Source organism: Triturus cristatus, chromosome 4_2 (assembly GCF_964204655.1).
Source record: "Triturus cristatus chromosome 4_2, aTriCri1.1, whole genome shotgun sequence".
NCBI lineage: Eukaryota > Metazoa > Chordata > Amphibia > Caudata > Salamandridae > Triturus > Triturus cristatus.
Window position 1 is genome coordinate 960,413,683 of NC_140586.1, and position 12,487 is coordinate 960,426,169.

General features: G+C 47.5%; 1 protein-coding gene across 9 annotated transcripts in view; it reads left to right on the forward strand.

Moving 5' to 3' along the window:
* The first annotated feature begins 2,486 nt into the window (after positions 1 to 2,486).
* Positions 2,487 to 12,487, forward strand: part of LOC146839127 (uncharacterized) — a 239,364-nt gene continuing 229,363 nt past the window's right edge. For 5 of the 9 annotated variants that reach the window (XM_085603135.1, XM_085603140.1, XM_085603139.1 and 2 more), the window contains exons 1-2: positions 2,518 to 2,655; positions 11,539 to 11,665. In XM_085603135.1, the coding sequence (XP_085459261.1) occupies positions 2,650 to 2,655; positions 11,539 to 11,665 (133 nt within the window). In that variant the 5' untranslated portion in view covers positions 2,518 to 2,649. Of the gene's footprint in view, positions 2,656 to 11,538; positions 11,666 to 12,487 lie in introns of all 9 variants that reach the window. The other 4 variants (XM_085603136.1, XM_085603142.1, XM_085603141.1 and 1 more) reach the window with 3 other exon arrangements.

A 12,487-nucleotide genomic window follows, 5' to 3' on the forward strand; every position in this document is an offset into this window, starting at 1 on the left:
CAAAAAAAAAAATCAGAGGTACTTGGTGTCTTGTTTGAACAGTGTAATTTTAATGAGAAGAAAACAGAATATTGATGAATCTGTAGAGGACTAAATTTCTGCATTAAGGCTGTTAGCCTCCACTTGCAATTTTGGTGGTGTTCTAGACACCTGCATAAGAGACCAATTTGTTCACAGTTGTTCTTCGAAAAAAATCCAGGAAAGGCTTTTAGGCTGCAGAGACCCTACCTTGCCTGAGACGATTGAAATTACAAAAGGTATAGAAAGATCAATAATCTCTTCAAAAGTAATGTCTGCTGAAACATCTGTTAGCAGTACTCCTGTATCATCCATATCTGAAGAGAATGATCATGTTGTCCTAGTTGATGCCAGAAGCAAACATACCAGAGGTTCTTTAAAAAAATCACCCACCATTTGTTATAGATATGGTTCACGCATACATATTGGCAACAACCCCAATTCTCCAGCTTCTAATAAACGGTGCACCAAATGTGGTAAGATGGGACACTTCATGTCAGTTTGCAGAAGCACAAAAAATACAGTTAGAGTCAGCTCAGTAGATGTCACTTCTGATACATGTGCCCGTGACTTGGCTAAAGTTGTACTAAAAATGTCTTCTGATGAAACATCTCAAGTTACAGTGAAAGGTCCCTGGTGCAAAGCCATTGTGGCTTAGAACCCCTAATAAAGGTGGCTGACTCAGGAGCATCCATCACCATCATTTCAGATATTGTATTTGCAGAGAAATGGTGCAAGAGGGAATTGCCCAAAACTGACATTCACCCAAAAGCTTTTGGTGAACAGGACATCAATATGCTTGGGTATTTTATTGACTCGTTGTCTTGCTTAGTAAAACAAATCACCACCAAAATCTATGTTGCAGTCAAAGGGAGGAATATCATAGGGTGGCAAGACCTAGCCAGATTGGGAATCATCTTAATACCTGGTGCAGAGAATCCTATTGTTCTGGCTGAACATCCCATTTCCTTTGTGGAGACTGATGTTGATGTGAATGAGAACAATGTTATCAACAAGTTTCAAATGATTTTCAATGACAAAATTGGTAACATATCACGATTTGAGCACTGTATCAAACTTAAAGAGGATGCCATTCCTGTAGTTCACAAAGTGAGGTGTGTCCCTTTGAGTGTTAGGCCATATTTCAAGCATCTTCATGGACACCATTGTAAAAGAAATCTGTGGTGTACAGGCATTTCAAGATGATGTGCTCGTTTTTGCAGAAAGTGTGAGGAAACCCAATATAATTTTGAGAAGGGTGTTGAAGGTATTTGAGAATATAGGCATCACACCCAGGAAAGAGAAATGCAAATTCATGGTGGATCAACTTGACCATCTTGGTCACTGCATATCTAGTCATGGCATTAGTCCAAAGATGTCTCTTATTTCTGCCATTTAAGATACTGCACCACCTGCTAACCAAGACACACTTCGCTCTTTGCTTGGGTTGTGTGAATATTATTCACATTTCATACACTGCTACGCTTTGATTGTTCAATTCTTATGGGACTTGTTACGCAAGGGCAAAACCTTTGTTTGGTCTGATGCAGTGCAGAAATCTTTTTCTGAGATTAAAAATCTTATTACTTCTGCACCCATTCTCTCAGTTTTTACAGCTGGACAACCAAGTTGTGTGAGAATGGATGCAAGTCAATTAGGTTTAGGTGCCATTTTTTCTCGGTGGGTTGGTAAAAGAGATCAGAAAATTGCTTTTGCATCACGCTCGTTGAGCTCTACTAAATTTAATTACCGCACCATCGAAAAATAGGAACTTGCGTGTGCATGGGCAATTGAAAAATTCAAAATGCATCTATGGGGCACGCAATTCCAAGTTTTCACTGACCACAAACCACTCAGGTACTTGCTTAATGAGTTTGTGTTCTTATTCGTTTCAAGTCACCTTTCTTTTGTTTGCTGTAAAAAGCGGGGTGATGTTGTGTTGACAAGTTGTCCTTGCTTCTTTAGGGACACCTTGTCATTATCTCATGCTTGGGCACTGTTGCGCTTCAAAGTTTGTTCCATGTCCTGTTGTTCTCGTCTGCCCTGCTCTAACTGTACAGTGGGGCAGATGCCGCGGGAGCACCAGGAGGAGCGGGTGTGGGTTACATTATATAAACTACTTTGGTCAACCTGACCATGTCTACAGGACCTCTGTTTCAACAACACCGCGTCACTTCTCCACGCATGCGCACCAACACAGGACCGGTCTCATCCTCTAAGAAGGCTCAGTAGGACAGGAAAGAACGTAGAGCGTATTTCCTGCTCATGCGCAGCAGTACACGACGGCACCTCTTTCCTAAGCATACGCAGTAGGGCACACGGATACGTCTGTTGCAATAGTGACACCCGTCTCCCGCGCATGCGCAGTTGGTTACATTGCGTATGGACAGAATGGTATGACGTCACGTCTCTCATACGTATGCGTAGTGATGCATGTACTACTTCACCCACGCATGCGCAGTAAGGTACGGCACCCCTCTGCGTCGCGCATGTGCAGTCAGATGTCGGTGTAGCACTCACGCACCGCTCAGCAGGGAGGGCGTCCATGGTCTCCCCGGGTCTCTCTTCTCTGTGACCGCCCTCCTGCATCTGTTCCGCCGGAGCTCCGGGAGGAGCCGTCCTCGGAGGCCCATGGAGGTGAGTCCGGAGGCGCTGCTGGCTGTTCAGTATCCGGGGCTCCTGCTGCATTCGGCCCCCTGACGACTCACCTCTGTGCCACCCCCCCCCCCCCGTCACTCCAGGTAGGGTTAACAACCCCCCCCCCCCCCGGGTCACTGCAGGTAGGGTTCAGCCCCTCCCCCCGGGTTACTCCAGGTAGGGTTCACCCCCTCCCCCCGTTACTCCAGGTAGGGTTCGCCCCCTCCCCCCTTCTGTGTCACTCCAGGTAGGGTTAACCCCCCTTTAAATACTCAGAATGATTAGATTCCCGCCCCTCCTGTGATTCTACTTTCACCCCAGTGGTCCCAACACACACATCATTTCCTACATGTTGTATTCTTCAACAGATTTAGTCATCACTCCTGTTATAATCCACACATTCAGATTTTTTAACTGCAATAAAACACACCACAGCACCATGTCTCTCCATACCCACAGAATGTGCCTGGCGCACCGGTGCACCTGCGCTCTCTGTCGTACTTTGGAAAGCATGTTTGTGACACGAACGCAGTATCCTCCTCTGACACCCTCCGGATATGGCCCTGAGAGTTGGCGGAGTGCACTGACCTGGCTCACAGCCTTCTTGTTACCTAGGACTTCCATTGGAAGCCTCACAGTATCCTCCTCGCACCTCTGAAGATGTCCCTGAGAGTTGGCGGAGTGCACTGACCTGGCTCAGAGCCTTCTTGTTACCTAGGACTTCCTTTGGAAGCCGTACAGTATCCTCCTCACACCTCTGAAGATGTCCCTGAGAGTTGGCGGAGTGCCCTGACCTGGCACACAGCCCTCTTGTTACCTAGGACTTCCATTGGAAGACCGCATCATCAACAGGCGATTCTAAATCTGGTTATTGGGAGGTCAAACATTGCGTCTCACTGTGGATTTCTGGATGGTTTGGAGGCAGTGTAAGAGGTGGTTAGAGATCCTGGTGTAGAGTGCATTGCGATTGTCTAAACTGCTATTGATGAGGGCTTGAGTGATGGTGCGTCTGGTGTTTAAGGGTAGCCATTTGAATATATTGCGGGTATATGAAGAATGTGGAAGCAGGAGGAGATGACCACATTAACCTGCACTGTCCTGTTGAGCTGGTCATCCAAGACGATTCCTAGGTTTCTGGCATGATCCCTCGGAGTGGGAGTTGGTGCAAGCTCTGAAGACCACCAGCTGGAGTCCCACAGAGAATTCTTATTTCCAAGATCAGCACTTACATCTTGTCAGAGTTGAGTTTCAGACAGCTAGATCTCACCCAGTCTGCTACGTTTATCATTCAGTTGGAGACGCTTTCTGGTGATGGTAAACGGTTCTGTCAACGAGAGGATAAGTTGAGTGTCATCGGTGTAGAATATGATGGTGATGCCTTTGGATCTGATGATCCTCATAAGCAGGGTCATGTAGCTGTTGAGCAGGGTTGGGCTGAGTGAACAACCCTAAAGTACTCCACTGATCAGCTTCTTGGACTCCAATGTATAAATAAGCTGGTAGTCTGTATCGTGTTCATCCTGTGAGAAAGGATCCTATCCAGTTGAGGGCTGGTCCTTGGAAGCCTATCTTGTGGAGTCTTCTGACGAGGATGTGGTTGGAGACAGTATCGAAGACTGGAGAAGTCGAGTAGGATGAGGGCTGCAGCTTCTCCCTGGTCAAGTATAGCATATAAGTGATCCATGGCTAAAGAACAGTGTTGTTTCTGTTTTGTTGTTTCTCCAAACTCCTGATTCAGTGTGGTCCAGCAGGTTGCGGTGTTCGAGATGGCTGGTGAGTTGTCTGTTGATAGCCTTCCCCCTAATTTTGACTGGGTAAGGAAGCAGAGCGATGGGACGGAAGTTGCTCAGCTCACCGAGGTCGGCCAATGTTTTTTGGTGGAGGGCTTTGACTGCTGCATGCTTTCAGACTTCTGGGAAGAAGATAGATTTGATGGAGGTGTTGATGATGTGAGTTAGGGCGCTGCTGATTGGTGGCCCTCCCATGTTGTTAATGGGGTGGGTGCATGGGTCCATAGATGCCGCGGAGTGTACCGTTTTTATGATCGTTGCTGTGTCTTCTATGTTGAGAGTTTTCCATTCAATCAGGTGTTCATCTCAGTTTGTGATGGACAGGTTGGTTATCAGATCTTTGGGGTCTGATTGTTGTTCAAAGTTGCTGTAGAACTTTTCTACTTTACTATGAAGGAGTTTGCTAACTTGTCACAGAGTTCCTGTCATGGTGTTGGTTGTGACCTCGGGGGTGGTGAACTCTGACGATTATGAATATCTCCTTGTTGCTGGTAAAGCTCATCTCTATCTGTTTTGTTAGTGCCTTTCTTTTGGTGACTCTCAGAAGTTGGTAGTAGCGTCTGATTGCGGCATTGTAGGTGGTTTTGGCATTAGTGTCATAGTTCTCCATTTTCTCTCTTCCTGCTTGCAGTAGCATTTAGATTTTCAGAGTTCCTCTGTATACCAGCTGGCTTGTTTGTTGGTTTTTCTTTGTTGCACAGTTTGCTGCAAAGTTCTTGATACATTTATTGAAGTTGGTGAAGTCCTTCGCAAAGTTGTTGGTGTTGTTGGATTGGTCAGTTTTGAGGGCGCTGAGCCAGCCTGCCTCTGTTACTTTGTTGGTGCTCTGGCTGGGTGGGTTGATGCTTGTGGGTGCATTGTCTTGCGATGCAGTGATTTCGAAGTTTATTGTGTAGTGGTCAGTCCATGTAAGTTGGGAGGCAGAGATGTAGGTGATTCTGTCACTGCTGTTGAAGACTGGATACAGGGTATGTCCTGCAGTGTGTGTAGGGTCATGATACTTGAGTATCTCAGCACAACGAAAAGATATCTCATCAAGTCAGTCTAAAAACTCCTTCGCTCACCAAGCACTCTACAGAGATCTGGGACCTACTTTATGAACATTCCTGTGACATTCTTTTTTTTTTAAGCAATCTTGACTGAACCCCACCTTAGCACCAGACATTGCCACAGCAATCTCTACCGACTACAAGATTGTTAGGCAGGACCTCCAAAATGAGCCCGGAGGCATAGTCCCCATCATATTCAAGGGCACAATCATCTACTTTACCACCACTGCCAGATACATGGAACAGCTCAGTTTCAAGCTCCACCCCACAGCCAAATTCAGCCTATGAGGAACCCTTATCTGCAGAACTCTGGGACCCGCTCCTATTACACGGACGACTTCACAGACTTCATTGTGCTCCTCATCATGGATGCCAGCATATTCATCCCCCTCAGAGATCTCAAATTTCACCTAGAAGACCACGCTCCACGGCTCTCCCAAAGACCCTTGAAAGCTAGGTCTCATCCAGCATGTAACCAGACTGACCCATACTGTCATCTCCTGGACCCAAATTACACCTCCCTAAGCAACCTAACAGTCAACAAGACAGTACCATTCTCCAGGACAGACACGCGGTCATCAGCTGCATCATTCAAGTCCCACAACACCCGAAACCTCACACCATCGGAACTGCCCGCTGGAGCTGGAACAAAATCACTGAAACTGACTGGATCTCAGCATGCCCCAACCACACCAGCACTTACCCACTGCCATCAGAAACTCCAACAGAAGGTTATCTTCCTGTACTGATTTTCTGGCCCTCTTAAACGGAAAGGCATCATAGCAAGACCCAGACCTAATGCAATATGGTACACAGAAGATTTCAGGCTAACTAGACACTGCAAGCAACTGGAGCATAGATGGCGAATCACCCAAGACACCACAGGCAAAAACAGCTGAAAATCTGCTGTAAGACGCCACCACAAGTGGATGCCGATAGACAAAAGTACAACTATCCCAGACCATATCAACATCTGCACAAACAAGAGTTAGGAGATTTTCACCACTGTCAAGGAGTTCACTGCCCTGCCAGCAGCCTCCAGCTGAAACCCAATCACAAGACCTCTGTGACAAACTCTCTGACTTCTTCAGCAACAAAATCGCCACCATCTATGGAAACGTTAGCAGGCAACCAGACCCCATCACCCAGGCCACCAAACTCCTCACTGAGACTGCGGAGTAGACACTGACCGCCTGGACCACCATCACCCAGTCAAAACAAGTGCTACCATGAAGACAATGCACTTATGCTCCCGCCAACCCCTGCCCAGACCACTCCTTCACCAAATGGCTATACTTCCTAAACGCCTCCACCAACTCAGCCAATATATCCTGACACCTGGAAACTGTCACACCCCTGCTCAAGAAGCCTTCCGCAGACACATCCACTCTCTCCAACTACGGGCCTATCTCCCTGTTAGACCTGGCACCTTGGCGTGAGTCTCCCTTCCACTTTTTTTGCTGATGTGCCTCACATGTTTTGTTGGTGTTAGCTGCTCAGGGCACTGTGCCACTGCCAATCAGTGCCACAGTGCAAGTGCTCCCTATGAAAAGTGTATACATTGATTGGTTTCCATGTTTGGCTTATTTGGTTTACTATCAGCCCCTAGTAAAGTGCACCAGGAGTGCCAGGGCTTGTAAATACAAATGCCGCTGGTGGGCTTGCAGCACTGGTTGTGCCACCCACAGAAGCGGCCTAGTAAAATGTGTCTAAGGTCTGCCATTGCAGAACCTGCGTGCAGTCTGGTACTGTCATGCTGACTGCGCAAGTGCACCTACTTGCCAGTCCCTAAACCTTCCCTTAACTACATATTAGTCACCCCTCTGGTAGGCCCAAGGGCAGGGTGCATTGTACGCATAAGGTGGGACATGCCCTGATGTGCGTGGCATGTCCTAATAGTGAATTACAGCCATTTTCGTTTTTCACTATTGAAGGCTACCTGCTCTCCATAGGCCAGAATGGGCTGCTGGAATTATTACACTCTATAATCCCAGCGGACTCAGAGAGCATGGTAGAAAGTCAAGTTTAGTATGCCTGAACTCAGAATAATAAAATACTTCTTTTAGTAAATTTTTTTTTAATATCCTGTGTTTGTAAATACTACTTTTAGAAAGATAGTATTTACTTGCCTAAGCCATTTCAGTCCGCCTCTGCTGTGTGTCTGTGCTGCCTAGGTTCAGTGAGGGGCAGGGCTGGGGAATTGCAGGAGAAAGGCTGGCTGCCAGGTGGTGGGTAGAGAGATTACACCAGGATGGGTGGGAGGAGTACATCTTGACTCTGAATAGGCTTGTGCTCTGCCACCACAATGCTGGCTCCGCCCCCTGTGGAGCGGCTGATGTCCCTGCCCTGTGCACTGAAAGGAAAGAGCAGAGTCACCACAACAAAGTACTCCAAAACCGGACTGAGACAGGCACAGGCCCCCTGGCCACAAAGAACAAAAGAAACTGTGTATAAAAGAAGGAGCCCTGCTCCTAAGAAATCAGATCCTGTTTACGCCAAGAAGAAACTCTGCCCGAAGAGGAGGACCTGGGAAAGCTACATGGAGGACTACTGTCTCTAAGCCTGAGAGACTGGCCTGTGGTGGGTGCCTTGCTGCAAGAAGGAGAGGAAAAGACTAAGAAAGACTTTGAAATCAACTTGTGCTTTGTGAACAATCTCCAAGGGCTTGCTTGTGAACTTGCCCCCTGAACTGCGCCCCAGGAACAGTGGGCGCTACCCCTCCCTTTGAGAAGGAAAGCTGCGGCGGGTGGAATCGCCCTTAACGCTGACTCCAGAGATCAGAGTGCAACCGGGCACCTGCCCCGCACTTTAAGAACCTGTGTGACCCCTTCCGCTGAGCAACGCGACTCCTGCACGATTATGCCGCTGCAAGCACAGTGACGGCCTGCCTCGCCTGGCCGGAACAAAGTAAGCTGCTGCCCCCCCTCAAGCTGGAGTTCGCACCGTAAAGAGGAACTGGTCGATCTGAGCCTCTGTGGTCCCCGTGCCGCAGAGATCACTGCAAGGACCGACGACACGCACGTTCGCCACCACTGGACGACGCTGGCAGCGCTGCGCGCTGGAATCACCCTCGAGCTGCCCCTCCTTCCCCCAACCTCGCTGCGAGTCTCGAGGTCCGGAGGCGCCCTCCGAAGCTTCACTGTCCACTGCTAGACGGGACAGCCCGCAACGTGGGACACCTCGCCGCCAACTGCTGAGGCCGCCCCGAACTCTCCCTGAAGGATTAAGGTACTGTGCGACACGTACTCCTCACTGTGCGGCCCGTCCTGCTGAAACCTCCGTATGCCTGCTCACGCGCAAAGCGTGGGGCGCAGGGGGGATCGCACCAACCCCGTACGACGCGTACCGAAGCCGGTACGGCGCGTACCAACGCCGGTACGGCACGCACAGAAGGCGCTACAGTGCGCACTGGCCCCCAAGAAGTGAAGTTTGCATCGAAGCTTGGCCTTCTAAGAACTGTGGCCTCCTAGAACTTTAGAACCAAGTAACTGGAACCAAATCTAAAGCCTCAAGATTGTATTTGAAAGCCTGCTTGCAGATTTTATATAAAGAATTATATTTTCATAATTACATTCTGGAGTCTCTGTGTGGTGGGTTGGTGGTTGTTGTGGGATACCATAAATGCTTAACCTCATGCCCTCTGGAATCTAGCATGACTGCTCGCGCCACGTTACCTAGAGGGTGAGCAGGGGTTATTTTTCACGAGTAATCCTTTGCCCTGACTTAGAGGAAAGGGTCCCTGCTTGTCGCAAGTGCATACCTGCGCCAACCAGAGACCCCGGATTCTAACACCCCCTCCTACCATATGCGGCCAAGGTCTTAGAGAAGCTAATCAGTCTTTTCCTCACCGACCACCTCAATAACCATCAACTCTTCGACATCATTCAATCCAGTTTTAGTTCCCTCCACAGCACGGAAGTGGCATTCATCACCGCCACAGGCTACATCTGCATGATACTAGACTAAGGTGAATCAGCAGCTCTCATCCTCGTGGCTCTATCGGCAGATCTCAACACGTCTACCACCCAATCTTCATCAGACGCCTGCATGGCATCAACACCCATGGATCCGTCCTCCATTGGATCTGCTCCTTCTAAACTGAGAAAACACAAGCTGTCAGCATGGCATCGTATTCCTCAGTAACCTGCAAACTAATCTGAAGAGTAGTGGAAGGCTGTTTCCTCAGCCACATGCTTTTCAACACATACATGATCCCACTGGGCAACGTCATCCAAGCGCACCACATAAACACCCTCTCGTACGCTGACGACGTACAGGTGCTAATCTTCTCTGAGACAGGACCGCCAACACTTGAAACAAAATCACCACCTTCATGACGAATGGATGACGTCCAACTGTCTGAAGCTCAAGACCGACAATTCAGATCCGCATCACCTCATTTAGGAATGTAACTTTTTGGCCTGCCGAATTGGGACCTACATCCTCACCCAGCACCTCTACATCATCATAGACAACAAACTGGACATAGAGACCCAAGTCAAAGGTGACATGATATCGTGCTTCCACACCCTGAAAACGTTAATGAAGATCTTCGAGTGGCTCCCCAACCACACCAGGAAGACTAGCAACCACATTCTCATCACCAGCAAACTACACTGCGAAAACACCCTCACCGCTGAAATCTCTAAACAACCAAGCATAGGGTTGTACACCATCCAGAACTCAGCAGCACGGCTGATACTCACACTTCCACACAGGACATGCACACACCACACCTCAGGGAACTCCACTGGGTCCCTACACACTTATGCCCTCACTTCAGACTTCTTCCACTTACATTCAAGGCACTACACAACTTTGGTCCGGCTTACCTAAACAGTAGCGTCACCTTCTGTCAACCACACGGACACCTCTGCTCTGTCCGACTCCTACTCGTACATATCCCACACTTACACAGAAACAAAGACAAGGGCCAGGCGTTCTCACGCATTGCTTCTAAAGCCCGGAATGACTAACATCCTCACATTTGAGCCTCCTCGCTTCTTGAGTTCCGTAATAGACTGAAGATTCTTCAAATAACTTCGCTATAGACAGATTAAGCTCCAGCACCTGCATAGCGCTACGATACCCTCACGGATGATAGCACACTCTACTAATACTTGTAACATAATATGACCGTATCAGTCTCATCCTGATGGAATTACATTAGCTCCACTTGCTGGCAGCAAGATCTTCAAACCGGATGCATCATTTACAAAACCATCATGGATAACAGCCCTGCTTATTTTGCAGACAAACTCACCATCTCTGATGTCTCTTGGCACACCAGCAGCCTGGGCACCATCAGACTGGAGACTTAAGAAGTGTAAAAAAAGCAAAACCAAGGAAGCATGCCTTTGCCAATCTCACTAAGGATGGTTAACAACATTCATGTATCCATCAGGACCAGCCAAAGGCTGCTCCAGTTTCGGAAAGAGTTGAAGGCAAAGTTTTTTAAAGAACCCTTCATCACAGTATAGTAACGAGCCACAAACTTGCTCAGCTCTTATCACTGGCTGACCTTATAGATTGCCTTTCACCCAGCACTCCGCTGCCTTTTGGTGCAATACAAATACGACATAAATACAAATATACGCACAGACACACATACAATAGCATATCCAGATAAATAGCAGGTCATTTTCCCTATTAATTTCCTGCAGATTTCATCTGCAAAATTTAATGGAGCAAAACTTTATCACACCCTGTAATTACTTCATGCAATATAGGTGCTTGTGAGGGGAATATCCTTTAACAACCCACTTGTAATCAGGCACTGAGTCTTAAATTGTATTATTTAATCTATTTCTTTATATTTAAAGTGGTCTTCAGCCCGTCCCTGTCAGCTTACTTATTGCATCTTTTTTACTTTCACAAACAGATTTAGTTGTACCCATCTCTGCTTTCATTCAAAAAGAAGATGATAGAATGTGGTTGAAAGTTAACATTAAGTTCAATGTATTTAAAATGAATGCAAGGCCACCGTTTTCTAGATTTCACGGAGTACAGCAATCAAGAAAGCAACATAATGGTATTTGTTCCAGACACAGGTTCCCTTCGGTGATGCTTCTGGCTGTTTCTCAGAGCATGATTGGAATCTTTTACAAGAATGGCAGAAGGAGCTTTGTGGGAACGTGATGAAAGAAATTCACAGAGCGCTGATCTCGCTGGGTAAAGTTGCACTATTGATCATTATCGGGGATTGTTGCTGTCTTCCGCATGCTGCATGTATGTATTATTGCAGGATTGTGAGAGCAGATTTTGTTGGGATGTTCTATCTTTGTTCTATCGCTTTCATTCTTCCAGGAGTAATGATCTGGTTCTGTTGAGGCGGAGTGGGTACTCCTGAAGAACATGCAGCAATGGTTATGATAGATGCATAAAGATAGTAAGTTCTAAAAAGGGAAAGGCACCCACTGGGCAATAGTAAATTAGGGCATTCTTTGGACACGAAAGCTGTGTGCGGCAGTTGAGGAGGAATTGGCTTTCTGGGAAGAGAAAGTGCATCCAACCACATTCTGCAACAGCTAAAGGCCAAAGTGCATCCAACCACATTCTGCAAACAGCTAAAGGCAAAAGTGCAGCAGGGCATTGGCCTCTCGCAGGACTCCCCTGTCTGTACATTAGGCTAATGATAGCCAACAAGATGCGATGAGTTCTTTGACCCAGAGTTAGTTGCTCAACTGCTGTTGCTCACTCTATTAAGCTTGCTTTCCAGACTTTTACTTCGGGGCCTTAGACACCACCTAATGTATTGCAATAATCTCCTCGCCAACATCATGCAAAGCTCCATTTTTGGGGTTTTCATCATGAAGCGTTCTTCTTGGCATTGCACTCGAGGAGCATTTTGATAAAGAAGAAAGCTTGCATCCACAAGTCGAGGAAGGAAGCCCCAGGGTTAGTTAAAGAGAGAGAGATCTTCTCCATCCCTAGGATGGACCATAGTTTATGAAGCCAGCCTAAGCGCGTGGGGACTGTCGTAGAACCCCAGCG